We start from the raw sequence: 22,794 nt of genomic DNA, 5'->3' as shown, positions 1-22,794 counted from the left end.
ATCGCAAACATGAGTTCTTTGGATCAAGAATTTTATATAGCGTAAAAATTTTCGATTTACTGACAAACAAGTTAACAACCTTGAGCAATTTGTTCCTACAAATTCTGCTAAACTTTTTTGAATTGAGTTTTTACATTGTATTATGTAAAAAACAGGATTCAAAAAATTTGTATTGTAAAAACTCGTTTGTGCAAATTGAACAAGTGATACAATATTTATTTGAAAATAAATTACTAAATTTCTTCAAAAAATAGACAAAAAGTTACCAAATTTTAGAATAAATTGGATTGGTGGCGTTTTACAATATATTTTATCATAGATTGACTGTCTAGTTCAATGTACAATCAGATCGACTGTTTAGTACAATAGCACTAGTGAGAAGAATAATAATATAATATTTACGCAAATATTATACTTTTAAAACAAGTTTTTCATTCAGTTTTCTTAAAACTTCAATTCATTTACCTGTTTCAACCTGATGCAAAGCTTTTTGAGTTTGATAATTTTGAGATAATGGTTTTATAATGGTTATGTTTTATTGTTTATTATTTTCTCAAACCTTCAATATTCGAACTTGACAAACTATAATTATATGCGCATTCGGCTCCGCAGTATTCTACAACAATTAACAAGGTACACAAAGTTGTATAAAGAATAATTTTTTTTTAAGTTTATATAATATTTATTTGGTTTATAATGGCAACAATAAACAAGAATAATAGTAAATTAAAGCAGGTAAAAAAAAAATTTTTTTACCATTGAATTTTACAGTGTAGATTTATACTTTGTACTTCTTTAAAATTATAATTTGTTCTTCTGCAATATTATAGATGTCCCATTAGTTACCTTAGCCAGGTCTGACGAAATTCCTTTACATGTTACTACAAATGGGTTTTTCTGTTCTCTACCTCAGGTCAGAGTCACATGGAATGCCCAATTTATCCGCTAATCTGGATAGTTTTAAAATAAGCCGGATTAGCCGACAAAAATTGTATGAAAATTGCAATTTTAGTAGAATATGCAGTAAATAAATATTTGCCTTACAGTAGCAGAAAGTATTAATTATTTAAAAGTATGTTAAATTATTTTTAAAAGTTGTAATATCTTGGTTAAATATCTTCTTTTTTTTTTCTTTTTTTCTCACAAGTTGCTTTAACTTTCACACAAATAAGCGTTAACTTTCCAGGTATTTAACTCTGAATTGACATTGTTTAGTGGGATATACATCTACGCATAATACAATAATGTGTAGATTTTGACTTGTATGGTCTACGTAACAGAGAATGTCAATTTAACTTCGGAACTTTTTTTAACGTCATTTTTACGTAAGAGATTTTTTTACGGCAAATTTTTTTTTAATTCAAAATTAGAGTCATCACGTCATTGTCAGTTATATGACGACAAATGCTTTAATATGACAACAAGTACATTCAAAAAAATCATTTATTAGTCGTTGCTTGGAGTTTTTTCGTATTGATAAAGTGAAAATTTGTGGCATTCTGAGAATCATTAAAACTACTTAAATGTACGATTCTTTAGGTAACCCTAAACGTTTTTGTTTTTTTAAATTCATATGCTTTGTTGCTCTAAGTTTTTTTAAGAATTTATATTTTAATCTTTATATAGAATCCAAACACTATATTCAGATGATATCAATTAATACTCTTTTTGAAAAATACCGAAATATATTACGTTAACATTTTTTAAAACTATTAACCAAACTTGTTCCACAGATTTTTCGAGTTTTATTAAAATGTATTTTATATTTTAATCAATTCATTTAAGAATTTTCACTGGATATTTTTAATATTTAAAAACAATATTTATTACAGATAAGTGTTCGTTTTTTAACAAAACAATGAAGTTAAATTTATTCCAATGAATTAAATAATATAATCAAAATATTATATAAATATAAAATGTAAACAAGAATAAATTTCCAAAATTTATATTTGATTGATCTTTACATTGTTACATTTGAGAAAATATTATTAATAATATTTTCTGACAACACTAATAAAAGTTAAAATACATTTTAAATCACAAGTAAACTTCATTAATATATAAAAACAATGAAAAATTAAATCTACCTCCCCATAAAACCTTAAGAAATGGGAAACATTCCGTTGTTCACTACTGCATCTGTGAATGGAAGGAGTCTCGATTGTATTATGAATAAGTTTAAACAACTACAACATTAAAAAAGTTTATCTTCATTTCCTTATTTGAAACAAAAATAATTTAAACAACTTTTTAAAAAATTTTATTATAATTCCTTATCAGTAATATCAATTATTTTTCAATTTCTGCTTTTTTAAATTTTAACCAGCGGACACAGAACGTTCGCTGGATGTTGTCCAGGAGATGTGACATCCATAATACGTCGCATAGATGTTAAGACGTCTTAGACGTTAAGTTAAGACGTTAAGACGACGCATAAATGTTGTGTCCGCTAAGTATTAGCACTATTTTATTATTATTATTATTACTATTATATTATTGTTGTTGTTTTGTTGCAGTTTTTTTTCTAATTTACTTTACATTTATTGAATAGAGTTTTTAATTAAAAAAAAAAATAAAAGACGTAATATTTATCCATGTTGTTTTTATAAAAAAAAATATTATTATTTCCTCAAAGAAAATTTTTTTCAAAAAAAAATTATTTTCTTTAAGAAAGCACATTTTTTATTTGTACTTTTTGTTTACAGTTTCCGATAATAATAATAATAATAAGCAATAATTTAAATAATGATTTTGAGTTAGGTAAATCAATCAAAGTCATATCAAATATCAAAAAGATCCGTAGTCAACGTGTGTTCCATTTGGACGTAAATATGTAATAAAAACTAAATTAAATGATAGAACTTACGTCATTTTACTCAAGTTAATTTTTATTACGTAAGACAAAAAATGTTTTGTTAGTTAAATGTTAATTCTATTTTTATTGAACATTTAACTTGAGTAAAATGACGTAACTGTGAATAAAAATTGAATTAACATTTAACTAACAAAACATTTTTGCCATCAGTAATAAAAACTCAAATAAAATGACGTAAATGTGAAAAAAAGCTCAACGCGTCGCGTAATTACAGGAAAAAACAACATAAACCAGAATTAAACATTGGGATAATACTACAATAATGTGTGTGTGTGTGTGTGTGTGTGTGTGTGTGTGTGTGTGTGTGTATATATACATATATATATATATATATATATATATATATATATATATATATATATATATATATATATATATATTAAAAATACTTTGTTTTCGAAAAATACCCCGCGGGCAGGCTCTGCAAATTTAAGAGGTCCATTTACAAATTTAGTGGCCCTTTAGGAAATTTAAGAAGCATTTTTTTTTTTTTTTGAATTATGAAGAAATTGGGGGTTACTGACAGGTTGTTTTTTTAATGAAAGGAGGGGGGCTCCGACTAATTAGCCACGGCACTGAACTTAACCCACCGCCCCCTCCCCTAATGTGTTTTATTTTATATAATGGTACTTGATTTTAAATATTAGGTAAAAAAATTTATTGATTGCTTAAGATCTATGAACGTGACGTGGGTCCCAGTATTATCAAAAAAAGTTCTCAAACAATAGCAATTATAATTACATTAATGTTCTTTTTATTGCTATTAATTAATAATGGCAAGAAATAGTAACAATATTTATAATTTGAAAATAGAGAGAGAAAAATAAAAAAATAGAGAGAACCCAAGCAACTAAATTTCTTGGGATACATATTGATGAGAACATCTCATGAAAATCACATATAGATACATTAAATACCAAAATATAAAAAATCATTGGTATCCTCTATAAAGCTAGTTCTATACTGTCTCCTGATAATTTAAAGTTTCTATACTTCTCGTTTATACAAAGCTACTACATATACGCTAATGTTGCGTGGGCGAGCACTCATAGATCCAAACTAACCACACTATATCGAAAACAAAAACATACTGCAAGAATAGTTGTTAATAAGGATAGACTCTCGCATGCTGAGCCACTTTTAAAAAATTTGAAAGCATTAAATGTATATCAAATCAATATATTCCAAAATTTGTAATTTATGCTCAAATATAAACTTGGACTTGTTCCTTCTTACTTTTCAAAGAATTTTTTCCAAAATAGCAAAAATAGATACCATACCAGAGGAACCGGAAAATTCAACGTACCTTTTAAAAAAACAAATCTCTCGCACTTTTCCATTTCGTACCGTGGTCCTTATCTATATAACAAATTAATATCAAAAAATACTCAACTGGAAAAATCGAATAACTTAAATACTCTGAAAACGTTATTAAAAGATCTCATTTTAAACACTAACAACTTTATGAATTTTTATTAACCCAAAAACATTTAAAACTATGTATAAAACTAACTTTTTTCCGAAACTAATGTAAACTCTAATAACTCAAAAAACTTTAAATAATTCAAAAAACTCTAAATAACTCAAAAACAACAGCAATAACAAAAACACAAAAGCAAATAATAGGCTTATTTATCAACACTCAAACGACTATATATTACCTATTTAGCAAATCGTGTACCTACTTATATTAATGTCTATTGAAATAAAATTAAAAAATTAAAAACTACTTTTTGTTTGCTTTCTTTGTTTTTTTGCATTTTGGATTTTATTCTCATTCTGCCGAAAACCGATAACATTTTTTTGTTTTTTTAAAAAATATATATATAAACTTATTTTAAATAAAAGCATCCATAAATATTAGTAACGCGTAGCGGTTTCTTAATGACAAGACCGTCGGTCTTCTGTAAGTTTTCCGCGCTCTTTGAAGTAATTTCTAATACTTTACGGTTTTACATTATATATTTTTTTGTATAACGTAACTTTGTAATTATTATTAATATTATTTTTTTTTAATTTTACTTACTCTGTAAAGATTCTATTATATTTTACGAATTTGTAAGGATTAAAGAACAAAAAAATTAAAAAAAAAAAAAAAAAAAAATTATAATTTACAATATAATAACAATAAGTCGCATGTTTTTATAAATACAATATTTGTACATTTATAGGTTGGCACAGTTACAAACAGTTTAAAACTAATAGATAGTAACAATGAATAAAAAACATGAAAAAAATGATAATAATAGCAATAGTAGTTATTGTTATAAAAAAACTTAAAATGTTATGAAAAAAAAAATTTAGATTTACTAAAAATAACGAAAAATAGTAATTACATAAAAACTCTTTTTACTTTCCCAGTAGACATGGGACCTAAAAACATGGGGAAAAAAATGGGACCTAAAAAAGACGTCTTTTGAATGTTTAAAATACGTCTTCGGAAATCATAAGGAATCAATATTTTTATAAAAGAAAATAATTTTGTTGATCACCTTTGCACTCACCTTTGAAAATAATTATCTTTTAAATAGGAAAACCTTGCAAAATTGGCGACCAAACTGGAACAGCAAATTTAACCAATGGCCTAACAAACATCATTTGTTATAACAAAATTAATATCAGGTTATAACAAAGTATATATTTTTTATATTATATAAGATCTATACTTTTTTAATTATAGAGGATCTACCATTGGGGTAAAGTGGGGCAGGTGTGGGGTAAAGTGAAAAAAGCGAATAAGAAAAAGGGAACAGGTGCTTGCCCATGCTATGATAAAAAAATGTGTTTCAAATGTGTTTTTGAATGCTTTTGTATTGAAAGCATTTAAGTGTTCGATGATAAATTCTTGTTAATTAGCATAGCAAAAATTTAAATAATTAGATGAGAGCAGAGAAGGGGGAGTTCTTTTAACTAGTTACACTATCTATTCTAAGATTTGTTTAAACTTGCTTTTATTATTATTTTTAAGTTATTTAGGTCCTCCGAGAAGTATTTACGGTCTTATTACAGAGCACCGTAGAGTAGCATTTTACAAGGAAGTTCATAATGTGCATGATAATTGCTTGCAGTTGATGATAATAACTATGGTAATAATGGGTATGGTTTTTAACCAAAATAACTTGTCTTAATGAAACTTGTTGATAAAATTTGATTTAGTCTAAAGTGGTAATTTTTTCTTGGTATGAATCTCATTGGGTATGATCTATTTCACTTTACATTTGGAAAAGAGATCAAAGTTTTTTGCTCCTTCACCTCGTTAAATAATATTTTTTAATCACCGCTATATTATTATATATCTCACTTTGAATCCTGTTCTTAATTCTGTAGCATAAGCTTTAAGGATTGTTTGAGAAAAAAGTCGGTATAGATGTTATGGCGCAGTACAATCAAGCCATCTTGGTACTGGGGACAGTACTTAAACACCAAGGCCAAATTTCGCAACAACAAATTAAAAAAAAAAGGAATAGTATCTCAAATAGTAGAAATAAAATAATGCCACAAATAATAAAAAGAATAGTGTCACAAATAGTAACAAATATATATATTTAAGTTGATAGATTGCCTGTTTATACCAAAACCTTCAGTCGATTTAAATTCATTTGCGACACTTTTTGTTTAAGACGCTGTTCATTAAACTCGTTTGCGGTATTATTCCCTAATCTGTTTTTTGTTTTTTTTTGTTTTTTTGACAATCCAAAAATACGACAACCACTCATTGCGACATTCGAAAAATTTGCGACGCTATTCCACTACACCGCTATCGGTACGGGTCAACTGCGACTAAGCACCCTTGGTCGTTTGTTAATGATTCATATATCCTATTGTAAACAAATCCATGAAATGTCAACAAAGTTATCAGTTTGAAATGGATTGTGTAAGAACAAAACTTTCAAATATGTACCGAATAAATTTATTTCTATTTTTTTGCAACGAAAAATAATATTTATCTTTTTTTTTTAAGAACTGTTTATATTTTTTATACTCAGTATATTTGTTTACAATGCTTATGTATAAGTAATTATAAAATACCGTGACAGCCACTGGTATTATGTGCACACACTATACCAGTATACAACTGCTATTAGATTTAATTCCCAAATAGTTTTTAAGAAAATGTAGCAGCTTATATGTGTTTTTATTTTTGTTATTTTGCCATTTTAACTTCTCAGATATACTCAGAAATACAAAATACTTAGAAATACAAATTATTATTTTTTTAATTTTCTTTTTAAAAACAAGGTTCAACACCTAAATAATTGATTTTACTTTTATGTCAGTTTTAGAGATGATATCAAAAGAGAATGAAGCACGGCAAAAATCTAAGTATAGCAATTTTGAAGAAAAAGAAGAAGAAGAAAAAGAAGAAGAAGAAGAACTAGATCCAAGAATTAAGGTTTAAAAATTTTTAACAGTTTCAATAAAATAATACTTTAAAATTCTTTTTATTTACACTCATTATATTACATAATAGTAAATTATATAGCATAATATAATAGAATTGCATTATATATACATTACATACATACATATATACATACAGCGCCGTACTATCGCAAGTGCAACAAGTGCAATTGCACTGGGCCCCCTATTAAATAAATTAGAAAAACTTCTCCAATACCATAAATTACTACGAATTAAAAGAAAAAATTTTTTTTTCAGGTTCTGCACAGGGCCCCCAAAAGTTACAGCACGGCACTGTATACATACATACATACATACATACATACATACATACATACATACATACATACATACGTACATATATATATGTATATGTATATGTATATATATATATTTATATTTATATATATATTTATATATATATATATATATATATATATATATATATATATATATATATATATATATATATATATATATATATATATATATATATATATATATATATATATATATATATATATATATATATATTAGGGGTGTTCAAAAAACAACTTTTTTTGAAATTGTCTGCTGCCACTCCCTAAATGTGTTCTATGTAATAAATTAATACTAAATTAAAAAATTTTTTGAATAAAAAAAAATTTTAGGGGTCGCTCAAGACCCTTAAACATCAGACGGGTCCCTAATATTTTGAAAAAAAAAAGTTCTTCAAAAGCATATCATGTTGGGTCTCAAAAGAAGTGAAATTTATGGAAACACAAATTAAAAAAGTTTGTTTAAAAAAACTATGAAAATATGTACTTTTTTATTTTTAGTTAAAAAATGGTAGTTTTTAAGCCATAAAATTTAAAATAGTAATCTTTATATAAAATGATTATTATTTTTAGAATTTTTATAAAATTTTACTTCCTTTAAGACCCAACATGATTTGCTTTTGAAGAACTTATTTTTTCAAAATATTAGGGACCTGCCTGATGTTTAAGGGTCTTGAGCGACCCCTAAAATTTTTTTTTAATCAAAAATCTTTTAAATTTAGTATTAATTTATTACATAGAACACATTTAGGGGGTGACAGCAGACCATTTCAAAAAAAGTTGTTCTTTGAACACCCCTAATATATATATATATATATATATATATATATATATATATATATATATATATATATATATATATATATATATATATATATATATATATATATATATATATATATATATATATATATATATATATATATATATATATATATATATATATATATATATATATATATATATATATATATATATATATATATATATATATATATATATATATATATATATATATATATATATATATATATATATATATATATATATATATATATATATATATATATATATATATATATATATATATATATATATATATATATATATATATATATATATATATATATATATATATATATATATATATATATATATATATATATATATATATATATATATATATATATATATATATATATATATATATATATATATATATATATATATATATATATATATATATATATATATATATATATATATATATATATATATATATATATATATATATATATATATATATATATATATATATATATATATATATATATATATATATATATATATATATATATATATATATATATATATATATATATATATATATATATATATATATATATATATATATATATATATATATATATATACAACCCGTAGATGTTGTCCGAAAGTTTTTTCCATATTTTGTTGACAAAAAGTAAAAATTAAAATGCAAGACCGGAATTTTTTTTTTTAATAATGATAGACTGCCTGCCCCAACCAAACCCTCAGTCGATGTAGCAGCACTCCCTTGCGGGTCAGGCTATTTGTCAGTCGATGTAGCAGCACTCCCTTGCGAGTCAGGCTATTTGTCAGTCGATGTAGCAGCACTCCCTTGCGAGTCAGGCTATTTGTCAGTCGATGTAGCAGCACTCCCTTGCGAGTCAGGCTATAAGATAGTCGATGTAGCATCACTCCGCGCATGATTTACAGTAAAAAAAATAAAAATAAAAACATTTTATTAAAAAAAATAAAAATAAAAACATTTTATTAAAAAAAATAAAAATAAAAACATTGTTTATATTGTTAAAAACATTCAAAACGTTTTAAAAACATTCCGGTCAATTAAATTTGCGTTTTTGTGGTTTTTTTAAAAAACGATTAATTTGTAATTAAATTAATGGTTTTTACTTTCGTCCAACACGGAAATGTTGGACGAAAGTTAAAAGTAATTAAAAGTGACGTATATGTTGGCGTAAGAATCACTTTTTTCCTTCCGCTCTTCCCAAAGCCAACAAACTATAGATCTATATATATATATATATATATATATATATATATACATACATATATATATATATATATATATATATATATATGATATATATATATATATATATATATATATATATATATATATATATATATATATATATATATATATATATATATATATATATATATATATATGTATATATATATAATATATTTATATTAACATTTAATAGTTGAATGCTAATATAAATAGTTCCATAACTCTTAATTTCATGACAAAACCTTGACTTTTATACCTCTTTTTGTAGCTTGATCTGTTTTACACATGCGGTAAATTTTATTAAAAAACATGTACTGACATACTTTTAAAAGTTTTAAAAGCATTCTTCAAAGTTTTAACAATGATATTTCAAAAATAACAACTTATTTCTCATATAAAAGCAAAATTTTTTTCTATTTTGTTGACTTTTCAATCATTATCTTTTTACTCTTTTAATTAAATAGAAGTAAATTGTTTAACTCCTTTATTTATTGAAATATTTACAAGCAGTAAAAAAGATAATTGTATGTAGTTGTGTAAAAATCACTAACTGCATAATTAAAATTTAACAAATTATTTGTAGTATTTTTCTTTTTCCTGTCTTAAGGCATTTTTAGCATTGATGTTTATTTTTCCCTCAACACTTAACTTTTTTTGTTTAAATTGGCTTTACCTAATGCATACATGTAATAAGATAAAATATTTTGATTTTCCAATTTTTTTTAAGACATTTTATACCAACCGATACCTAGCATATTTTTGTTTGATTACCTTAAGTTATAGTAAATCTTACATTTAGCGTTTCTTTAAATACTCCAAAGTATTTGTATTATCTGCGCAGAAAGCTACACATTTACTCAAGTCTAATTTCAGTTCTTTTAATGTGTCAATGCAAAGTAAGTTACTGTTGTGATTGTTTCATTAGCAATTTAAATTCTATTCTTTTATACATATAAATATGTAGAATTCAAAAAAAAAAAGAAAGAAAAATAATTTAGATAAACAGTGATTGTTGTACCTGTTGCAATTTCATAAGAGTTATTTTTTTAACTGCTATTTTGATATATTAAAAAAATGTGGTGCAATAATTAATTTAATTAAGAGAATATGGTAATTTGATTTAATAATTGATTTAATTAAAAGAATGTGGGGCAATATTTGATTTAATTAAGGGAGTAGTTTTGGTTTGCACTGACAAAAATTTAGTTGAAATATAGTATATAACTTTTATCAACTTTATAATGATGTTTGATTGTGTGATATGTGTTTGTCAATTCCAATCTATATATCTTAAACACTTTAATGGAGCTAGATTTTATGAAAAAAGTTGTTTTGTATGTTCTTATTGGGTGCCTAATATTAGCTTGACCACCACAACTTATATTTATAAATGAAAAACTGACCATTCTAATTTGTTTTGTTGTAAACTTTTTTTTCAAGCTATTCACCTCCTTAAGGTCAAGAGGACCTCTACAGTCAAGGAGGCAACATTTTTTGTGGTTTTAACCCTCTCTCAACTCTTCAACTTTGAAACATGAACCCTTACGAACAAGACCGCTGCACAGAGAAAAAAGTTTTTTATATAAACCTCTAATTATCAGTAAATGCATTTACTTTTTGTATTATAACTAATTTATATTTAAAAATAGTTTAAAAAAGCATAAAATATGAAGAAACACTAATAACAAAGAATTTCAAATTAATTATAAAATTACGAAATACATTAATTATCAATAGACTTAAAAATAAATAAATATGCATGCATTTACCCTTTTATTGATTTTTCAAAATTGACATAGACAAAGCATGCTAATACATTAAAGTTCTATAACTAAATTTTTTAAAGTTAATATTTTTATTTTTCATATTCAATTTTTAAAAGCAAATAAAAATTTATTTATTTTTAACTATTATTTACATATATTTTCAATTAGAAAATGCAAGTGAAAAATTTTATATTAAATTTCTTGCTTTCTTGAACAAAGTTGTTCAAAAGGTTTACCATAATCTATTAACATAAAAAAAAATCCTCACATTTTTTACCTATTCAAGTCAGTAAATATACACTCATCGCATAGGCTACCTATTTAAGTCATTCGATATATGTACTCTCTGCTGCACCAATCTCTTAATAAATCAGTCAATAAAATAAAAACATAATACCAAAAAAATAAAACAAATAAAGTTGAATAATGAAAACTGTATAAAATAATAGAAAAATAAAAACAAAATAATTTTGCATTAAAACAAAAAAAAAATCAAGTTTGTGTTTTTGCAGTTATTTAAAAAACATTTAGTTTTATTAGCTTTTGCAATTATTTTTTTAGTTTTGGGTTTAAGACAACACAGATAAGTTGGATGAAAGGCAAAAGTAAATAAAATGACACTATAATATATATATATATATATATATATATATATATATATATATATATATATATATATATATATATATATATATATATATATATATATATATATATATATATATATATATATATATATATATATATATATATATATATAAATTAGTAAATAGTATCTAACTTTTTTCTTCAACTTGAAGTTTCACCATTGCTGGATCATCAGGAAGAGTTGAAGAAGTTTTTTTAGTTTTGGGTTTAAGACAACACAGATAAGTTGGATGAAAGGCAAAAGTAATGAAAATGACACTATAATATATATATATATATATGTATATATATATATATATATATATATATATATATATATATATATATATATATATATATATATATATATATATATATATATATATATATATATATATATATATATATATATATATATATATGTTGGCTACAGTGTTTGTCTAAACGATTTTTAAATTCATTGAGATGATGAGAGTCAATCACAGTTTGTGGGAGTGAGTTCCATCGGTTTACTACTCTGTTAGGGAAGAAATTGAGTCTAGTTGAAATAGCATGCATGTTGTTATTAAGGTCAGAAGCGTTAAAAAACTCTTTGTATTGGCGATGAGAGTTCCTCTAGTTATTCGCACAGATGGATAGCCGATTTGTGGGTTAATCCAATAAATATTTTCTAAATTATTTATAAATTTGAAGTTGTAGATTAAATCACCTCGATTGCGTCTTTCATTTAGTGAGGTAAGATTTGTGCTAATCTGGCTTCACTGGATAACGCTTTGAGAGATGGAATTGCTTTGGTGGCACGGTTTTGGACTTTTTCAATATATATTTTTTCATATATATATATATATATATATATATAATATATATATATATATATATATATATATATATATATATATATATATATATATATATATATATATAGATATAGATATATATAGATATATGTATATATGTATATATATAGATATATGTATATATAGATATATATATATATATATATAGATATATATATATATATATATATATATATATAGATATATTTATATATATATATATATATATATATATATATATATCGATATATGTATATATATATATATATATATATATATATATATATATATATATATATATATATATATATATATATATATATATGTATATATATATATATATATATATATATATATATATATATATATATATATATATATATATATATATATATATATATATATATATATATATATATATATATATATATATATATATAGAGAGAGAGAGAGAGAGAGAGAGAGAGAGAGAGAGAGAGAGCTTTGCTCTATTTTTGTTATAAATCTTGTTCAATATTTGCTATAGAGTATTATATAGCTAAAAAATTTTATTGTATAGTGTCATTTTTAGTGTGAACTTGAAAGATTAAATGCTGCTACAGACGGAATAAATCATTTAGAAACAGAATTTGGAGTAAGTTTTATATTAAGTAACTGAAATATTTAATGTCTTTATATTAAGTAACTGAAATATTACTGAAATTTCAAAATAAATTTCAAGATATTTTAGTTGGGTGGTTTTCAATTATGCTGCTTCTTCAATACTCATAATCTTATTTTCTTTTATTATTCCCATCTCCCTCATATTGCTATTATTTAATAATAAAAAAATAATATCTTAATAATTAATTTGTTATGCTAAATTTTACTCTAATCTTAATTTATAAGGTTTATTTAAGATAAGAAAACAACTCAAGCTTTCTGAGAAAAGACATGTGGTTGTGCATCTCTTAGATATTTTATCACAGATAAAATATTTTGTTTTAATAACTTGGTTGCAGCTCTTTGTGTATTTTGATAAAATGCATGTTTTAAAAATGCATTGAAAAAGCTAAATTAAACTAAAAAAAAGATTTAAAAAAAAAATAGTTTCTAAGCTGACAAAAAAAGAATGTATTACTTAATGGTTGATAAAATAAATAAAGTATAAATCTTGTTTTTAACTTAAAAGTGTTTTAATTTAATAGACTTTATAAAAGATTGAAGCTTTAAAGTTATTTAATCCAAATTTAGTTACTTCGAAACTTAATTATATAAAAACTTTTAAACTTTGTTATTTTTTCATGTCTACTAAGTGAATAAAATATAAAAAATAGTCTGTTAAATAGATTTGCACCCAATACTTAACTAACATGCGTGCCTCAAATATTGAATGTTATATCATCTAAAGTGCTATGCTGACAAATTATGTAAAAAATTATTAGCTTTGAACTGTTAATTAAGATGTTTTTAAATTTAAAAAATATCTTATTTTTATGTTTTTTATTCTGGTTTATCGTTTTATTTTATCATTTGTAAAGTTTTTGTTTCTTTTTTCTGTTTATAGTTTGTTTACTTGAAATTTTCTCTTCAGTTTAGTTTGGTTTTTTTTTAGTTCAGTTTAGTTTTTTTTTTTCAAACCAGATTAAACTGATTATAAAGTTTAGCTATTTATCAAATCATGCCAACTTGTCAAAACAAAGTATTGTATGCGTGGCCAGTAAGGCAACCTGAGGAGACACGTATGACCGCATGCCTCTCCTCAGGAGGCTTGCAACTTATCGTGACACTTTGGAAACTTTTTACGAGTATTTAAAAAATAAACAATCTATTTACTCCTAAGTGGTTAAAGTATATATATTTTTTATATATCTATATATATAAAGTATATATTTTTAAATTTTTTATGTTTTTTAAGTTTATTTTATAACATACAAGTCCTTTTATTAGCAGATCTTTATAAAATGACTCAGGCACTCATCAAAAAGATCAATTTTAATTTCACAGTTTTACTTCTTGCTCATTTTTACTATTGCTTCTTCATTTTCGCTGACCATATATGGTAATTTTAAAATTTTATATCTATGTATTTTTGTATCAAAAAATTTTTTTAGGAAGCGCAGGCACTTTTTCAACAATTAATGCAAGATGCTGCGTTTCATTTAAAAGTGATGCATCAAAAGTTAGGAAAGGCAGTTGACAAATCTAGACCTTATTATGAAGCATTAAAATGCGCAAAAATTGTATGTAATTTAAATTTTATAGTTATAAAACCTTATGTATAATTGTATATAATAAGTCATTATGTTAATGACTGTAATATAAATCTGTTTGAATATATATGTTATATAAATCTGTTTGAAACTGTTTTATTATTTTAATTTGCTTTGTTTAGATGTTTTTACTTTTTTATGGAAAGAACTTTTCATTAAAAAGTAAAACCTCAAAATTTTACTAAATTGATAACAATTTATTGAGGTATTTTTGCTTTGAATGATTAGGAAAGTATTAAAACATAAAAACTTAAAATGACCAATCAAACATAAAAATGACTTAGCAGTAATTTTTCTTTAAATTTAAATCTTTAAATTTTAAAATAAATAAGCTTTGATAGATTTTAAGTTTAAGTTTTAAGATAAAAATTCTAGAAAAGTTTTTTATTCGTAAAAGAAGTTTTCTGTTTTAGTTGATATAATTTGAATATTTGTTTAGTCTATAACTTGTCTGATATTTATAAACCTTTAAAAACATTTTTTGGTGAGATTGGTAGAAATTAATTTAAACCTGGAGCTGACAATTTTAAAAAGACCAGAGCCTTAGTTATAAGTAAGTTTTTTTATACGGCAAATATCGTTTTCTTTTTCAAAAAAATGCTTATCTATGGCTAATTTCCTTACGGAAAGGCACCAGCATGGGGGGAGGGTACTGCTGCCCGAATTATTTTTCTAGAATAGCCCCTGATATATATATATATATATATATATATATATATATATATATATATATATATATATATACACATATATGTGTATATATATGTAAAATTTTATCTTTAATTATTCTTAACCAAGAGTCACAGTGAACTTCATGAAGCTGCTTTAAAATTCGAGCAAGCACAAACACGCCATTTTAATGCAAAAAAGTTAGTTACTGATACAGAAAGAATTGTCTTTTCTTCCGCAGATCGTAAATTAGATCCCGCACTTCAAGAAATGCTCAATCAAGCTACAGTAGAGGTAAACATGAATAAAACCATTTTTTTAAATTAAATTTATTAAAAGATGTTATTTTAATTGCAGTTGGATTTATTCAAGTTTAATCTTATATTTATTTAATCAAATTTAAAATTATATTTTGCATAGGTTAAATAATTATATTTTTAATTATTTATTTTACCTTTTTTAATTTTAATTTGTGTAATAAGGTAATGGAAGCTGCTGCCCAATCGCAAAAAGCTTGGGAAGTTCATCGGAATGCGAGTGTTGAGTTTGAGAAAAAAAACAAAGTTGCTCTGGATCTTTATGATTCTTTAAAAAAGCACATTGTTAAATCAAGGTTATTTTCTTTATTAATATTTTATGATTCTGTAAAATCAATTTACAGTGGCTTGCTGGCCCCACAGTGGCTATGCAGAAATTAAAAGCATAGATAAATATATATTTAGTTATATTTTCAGATATTGTATCAAGTTACATTGTAATTGATAATTTAGTTACTAATAACCAATTTAACGGTGCGCTTACTGCTTGTGTTTATTAAATCTTGCAAGAGAAATTTTTTTGTTGATTAAATGCATGATAAATAAAATTATAAGAAAGAAAATCTTGTAAATTTTGATTTTTTTGCAAAGTTATTTCAAATTATTTTTTTCATTTAACTAATTCAGAGAAAGGTAATTTAACAAATTGAACCTTGTAAAATCCCAATGTGTGGAGTAACATGCACTCTATTGGTAAAAATATATATGTAGTATTAACTAAAATATATAAATATATATATTTATATATATATAATATATATAAATATATAGTATTAATACACAGTTGTCCAAAAAGGGGTACTTTTTGGATAACTGTGAATAAAAATCCCTTGGAGATGTGATTCTATAGGCTAAATTTATCACTTTAAAACAAAAATTAAAATCTTTTAATTATGTCCGCCGGTGAAAATTTCATTTAAAGTTTTTTCCTAACATACACTAAGGAACTTAATTTTCAAAATGTGTTTCCACTGCTTGAAGTCATTAAAAAAAACCTTTTGTTTTGTCTTAAATGTTGCAAATATCTCTAAGCAACATTGTATTAACCTATTATAACCTACACAGCCAGCTGAAAAAAGATGCATTATTAGTTTGTCAGTACTTGCAAAAGAACATCCTCACTTTTGTACTATAGATAAAAAGCGGAAAATGTACAGAAACTTGCCATAGAGGACCGTAAGTGTGCTGAACAAATAGCAGCTTATTTTATCTCTAAAAAAGATGCCTCTCCAGGAGGTACTGTCAAAATTAGTTCAGCAAGTGGAGGTAAATCTTTAAAAATTCTGCCAGGACTTTCAGCAAAGTACAAGCAACAGCTATTTACTGCTGAAACATTTGTCCAAGTTGAAAACAGTACGAATCTTTCCAATGTTGGTGTGAAAAGGCTTGCACAGCTCTAAACAACTCAATGGCAAACATGAAGCAAAAACTTGACAAAAAATCAGCAGATTTTTTCATGATGTTAAATGTTGTCATTCTGGTCAAAGAAATAAAAAACCAAATTCAAAAAGTTGTTCACTGCAAGAACTTGAATGCCTTAATCAAACATATTCTCTCAGTATAAGGACTTGATGGAGGTGGTTCATTCTTGAAAATTATCCTCAGCGTAGTTGACACATATTCCAAGCGAAGTTATACTCAAGTTCTTCTGCCCAGAATGGTGGTGTAAAAAAACAGCTGATTGTTTTTGCAGCAGAAGGTATTCCTGAAACATGAAAATCTTAGGACAATATTAAACCTCATACAAATGAAGATGTGTCTTACATAATTTCATGTGACATGAAAGTAGCCAACATTTTATGTGGTATCCATTCTCACTCTAGCAAACATCCATGTTGCTGGTGTGATGTCGAGTCTAACTGAACCTTAAAAACTCTGGCCAATCAAGAACATTTAGTTCTTTATGCAACAGCTATGCTGGATTCCTCTCTTCAGGTGCAAAACTTCAGTCGGCTAAGAATTATTTAAATGTTGTCCATCCTCCATTAATTAACCCCTGCAGACAATCTGAACTTATTCTTGATGTAGTTCCTCCAATGGAACTCCATCTTTTTCTTGAAATCTTCAACCATATTTTCAAGCAACTCCTTGAAATATGGAATCAAGCACAAGAATGGACAAATCTCTTGCACCTTCAAATGCAAGCATATCACAGGGACAGTTCAATAGAAATGAATGCAACAATATGGGGACAATCTTCTGGGTTGTGTTATTTATCTTAACAGCAAACACGTTTGAAATTAAATTGTTGTGGATTGAAAACTCTCTAGAGAAAAATCTTAGTCAGAGTATATATTTGTGTGTGTAATTACTTATTTTTGTCAGAAGATCTACAGTCTCGATATCAAAAGAATATCTACAAATTTCTCAAGTTTGTATTGGTTTAAGCTACTTTGTAATTAAGTGTATATGTATTTAGAAATATATGCACATCTTTTTGAAAGAAGTTGTCTTAAATAATGCTATGCTTATAAATAAAATTTTAATATCAATTTCTTTTGATTTTTTATCCTACTAAAAAATTAAAAGAAATTTAATATACTATATTGTATATTGATATACTAGTATTGGAATGTATATGCAAATGTCTTTATTAAAACATAATTTTGAATCTAAAGGATATTAGTTTGTGATATTTGTAAAATTTAAGACAAAAAAAGTGTTTTTTTGAACTTTTAGCTGTGCAAACATATTTTGAAAATAAAGGTTTTGGTGTATTTAGGCGAAACTTTAAATGCAATTTTCTCCTGAAGACGTAATTGAAAGATTTTAATTTTTTCTTTAAAGTGATCCCTATTATCTATGGAATTATCTCTCCAAGGGATTTTTTGGGTCATTTCCAAGTTGACGGAGCAGAGTTTTGTGAATTTGTTGGACTATATATTTTAGATTTATTAAGTAAAATTATCAATATAAAAGATTTAGGCCTTTATCGCGACGATAGTTTAATAGTAATGCGTAAAAAATCTGGTCCACAGCTCGATAAAATTAGAAAATATATTATAAAAATTTTTAAAATATTGGCTTTCAAATTGAAATAAACAAAAATTTAAAAGTTGTGAACTTTCTTGATGTCACATTTAATCTCTCTGAAAATTCTTATAAGTCTTTCAAAAAACCAAGCGATGAATTATTGTATATTAATATTAACTCAAATCATCCACCCCAAATTCTAAAACAAATTCCAATTTCAATAATATTATAACCAGGCTAAACCAAAACTCCTCTAATGAAAATGTATTCAATTCCTCTAAACGAATATTTGAAGATGCCCTTAAAAAGAATATTTGAAGATGCCCTTAAAAAATAGCACTAGAAATGTAATTTGGTTCAACCCCCCATATAGCAAAAATGTTTCAACTAACATAGGAAAAGTATTTTTAAAATTGGTTGATAAACATTTCCCGCCCTCTAATAAATTACATAAAATTTTTAATCGAAATACAATTAAAGTTAGCTACAGTTGCAAAAAAAATATGGAAAGAATAATAAAAGGTCACAATAATGCTTTGTTAAACAAAAAAGAAATCCTGAATGAAAAAACTACAGAAAATTAGAATACAGAATAACTTGCAAACACTATATAACATCAGCCTCAAAATTAATTACAAATGTTTATTATTACGTCACATAAATTGCTTTTAACAAATGTAATAGATTAAAGAAACCACCTCAAAAGTTGAATTAAGCGAATGCGGTTGTGAGATGAGAATTTGTGATTATGAAATTATTTAATTAAAAGAAATCGCAATAGCTTAGTTTTAAATAGTAAAAAAATATTGGTTGAAAAATTAAATAGTTTTTTCAATTAAATTGTTTTAATTAAAACATTTAGAAAGAAAAGAAAAAAAATATTATTGCAATTTAATTATTGCATGCACAGACCACCAGATTATTTAATTATTGCATGTATAGATTATTTAATTATGTATCCATGCAATTAATACAATGCCTTCATTTGAAATCTCAAGTTTATTATCTGACATTTCTATGCATCAAAATATTTTTAAAATGATAAAAAAAATGTTTTTTTTAAAAAGTTTATTATTAAAACTTTGGAAAAAGAAAAATAATTTATCTAATATCAATTATAAAAAAGAAAAAAAATATAATAAAGTTATAGTCCCGTTAACAAAAGAAATTGACCTTTCTTGTTTTATTCAAAATTTTAACGCACATATTTTCGGAACTATAGTTAAATACTTAATCTCTGGTTTTACAAGTAAGGTAAATTTTTTTTCTCAAATAAATTTTGGTATATATTAGTTTTGATATCAATAAAGTATTTATAATACCTGGATTATCTATTGTTCAGTTACTTAACATTATTAAAATATTTTTGAATAAAAAAAAATTGTTTTACTAATTACCCTCAAGCGATAAAAGTTATCTATTGTTTTTTCTACATTCTTAAAATTATTAACTAATTCTTCTACATTCTTCTAAACATTACATCTTCATTTTAAATCTATCATTTTTACATTTTTAAGCAATAATGTCAATACTATAAAAAGCTCTTTATATAACGCAAAGTTATGCAAATTAGTTTACTCTAAGTTACATTTATATACTTACAGGGCTTCAAATCAAACTTATTTGATAAAATGAACCATAAATTGACCTTTTTAGAAAGATCTTGCATGGGCTTTTTGGGGCCAGCACTCCACTGTAAATTTAATAATTATAAGTCATACATTGCATAATCACTTTTTATAAACTGTTTAGACCTTATTTTGACTTGAAATCAAGTTCCAACCAGCAGTTAGATGTATGCATTTGAATTTTTGCTATTTGTTTTAAAAACTTTTATTTGGTTTTTTTATTCTTTCGAAAATCAAAAAAACTTTGATTTTTTTTTTATTATTTAAATTCAATAACTAATTTAATTTGTTATTGAAAATAAATTCTTTATTTACTTCTTTATCTGTATATTTTTAAATTATTTTTTTAATATTTTTGTTTTTTATTTTGTTTCATTTTAATTTATTCTTGTCTAGCTACAGAAGACGCGCCTTGAAAAGGTACAAGAAGGTCTTCAGGTCTCTAAAAATGAATATGCAAAAATTCTCCATAATCTTGAACTGATAAGTGACGATATTCATCAGTCACGTGAAATGAAACGAAAAGTTTGTTCGGAAATGCGAGGAGAAGGCGTAGGATCTGAATCACAATCTAACAACAATGTTTCAGTTTATAAAGAAGTTGAAAAACAAGAGGAAAAAAACAATTCTAATTTATTTTTAAATCAACATGATAATAATATTGGAGACAAAGAAAATATAGGTGAATGCTTTTCTCGGATTGGCAGTCAGACTGAGTTAGTAAATTTAGGTGAGAGCCTTTCTCAAGCTAATGATTTGTTTTTAAATCAAAATGATGAAAATATTGGATGCAATGAAAATTTAGGTGAAAGCATTTCTCAGGTTAGTGGTCCGACTGAATTAGTAAAAATTAGGAAACAAGTCCAGTCTTTATTGGAAACATCAGCAGAACAAAAATCGAAAAACCGACTTTCTCAAACAGAGCGTTTAATCAATGTTAACAAAACTTTAATTGAAAACTGTTTTGATAAATCATACGATGTTATAACTTCTCATAGCATCCCATTTTCTCATCCCCAAGAAGAATTTGTAGACAGTACGATTAATGAATATCATAATATTTCCAAATTATTAAGAAAATCATTTATCTTACCTGAGTTTGAAATAATTCCGCGACGCCATACAATATCTGGGGAGAAAGACTCCTTTCAGTTGTTAAATCACAATAAAAAATTGTTTTGCAAATCCAATTCAGCTTTTATTTAATGGTTAACTTTATTTTAGTATATTGTCTGATATTCTAAAGTTGATGTTTTTTTAAATTATGTAGTATGTATAGTTTCAGTTTTTTTTTAAACAAAATATTAACAATTCTATAAAAGTAGAAGACAAAAATTATTTTTTATACTCATGCTATGAAAGAAAATTTATATTTTTTAAACCTGATTTTGATTTCAATCTTGGAATCATTTAAATCATTTTTTCACATTTTTTTAAACTTATTATAATTATATTTTATTATGCAAAAAATTTTAATATTAATATTGTATTGTATATAGATATGGAGAATCAAAAGCAATTTTTATTACTTTTCAAACATTCTTTCTTATTTCACATTGTTAATTGTTTTACACTCTTTCTATTTCACATTCTTTCTTATTTCACTTATTTTGGCTGGTTTATTATTTAAATAAATTAAAAAATTATAAAATTTTTCTTTAAATAATTATGTAAGAGAAAACTTAAAAATTTTTTCTTCATAGATTTCGATTTTATAATTTGTGCAAGATCGATATCTTTTTTTCTTTTTGTTAACATATTATTTTTCCAGATTGCCGTTTATATCATTTTCTGTTTTTGTTATTAATTATATTATGAGTTATTTTTTTAAACATTACCAGTTATTATTTTTGAAATAATAAAATAGTGTAAGGAAATATTTTTATATAAAAATTGTGCGTTTTATGTACATATTTTTTTACAAGGAAAATATAGTTTTAATTGTATATTTATGTTATCTTTAAATGTTTATTTATAATTGTTTTAAAGGCATGTTTTAATTATGCTTTTCATGGCAGGCTTATGTTTTTAAATAATAAATCTATAAATA

General features: G+C 24.2%; 1 protein-coding gene across 3 annotated transcripts; it reads left to right on the top strand.

The window, feature by feature from the left end:
* The first annotated feature begins 472 nt into the window (after positions 1 to 472).
* Positions 473 to 22,754, top strand: LOC105845946 (SH3 domain-binding protein 5-like). Of its 3 annotated transcripts, none has more exons than XM_065810892.1 (8): positions 473 to 633; positions 7,156 to 7,271; positions 13,477 to 13,539; positions 14,999 to 15,127; positions 15,956 to 16,120; positions 16,309 to 16,439; positions 20,869 to 20,911; positions 21,141 to 22,754. In XM_065810892.1, exons 2-8 carry the CDS (start codon positions 7,164 to 7,166, stop codon positions 21,948 to 21,950), a joined length of 1,449 nt encoding a protein of 482 aa, XP_065666964.1. In that variant the 5' UTR covers positions 473 to 633; positions 7,156 to 7,163; the 3' UTR covers positions 21,951 to 22,754. The 3 variants fall into 3 exon arrangements, with proteins under 3 accessions (XP_065666964.1, XP_065666962.1, XP_065666963.1); XM_065810890.1 differs by lacking the exon at positions 473 to 633 and adding an exon at positions 1,407 to 1,539; XM_065810891.1 differs by lacking the exon at positions 473 to 633 and adding an exon at positions 6,596 to 6,752.
* The last annotated feature ends 40 nt before the right edge of the window (positions 22,755 to 22,794 follow it).

Source organism: Hydra vulgaris, chromosome 11 (genome assembly GCF_038396675.1).
Source record: "Hydra vulgaris chromosome 11, alternate assembly HydraT2T_AEP".
In the NCBI taxonomy this organism is placed as follows: domain Eukaryota; kingdom Metazoa; phylum Cnidaria; class Hydrozoa; order Anthoathecata; family Hydridae; genus Hydra; species Hydra vulgaris.
Note: the sequence above shows the minus strand (reverse complement) of the source record. Positions and strands in the feature narration are given on the sequence as shown.

Coding starts and splice junctions, on each gene's coding strand:
- LOC105845946 (XM_065810890.1), top strand. Junction 16,440..20,868: donor AAGCACATTGTTAAATCAAG/GTTATTTTCTTT, acceptor TAAACTGTTTAG/ACCTTATTTTGACTTGAAAT. Junction 20,912..21,140: donor GTTCCAACCAGCAGTTAGAT/GTATGCATTTGA, acceptor ATTCTTGTCTAG/CTACAGAAGACGCGCCTTGA.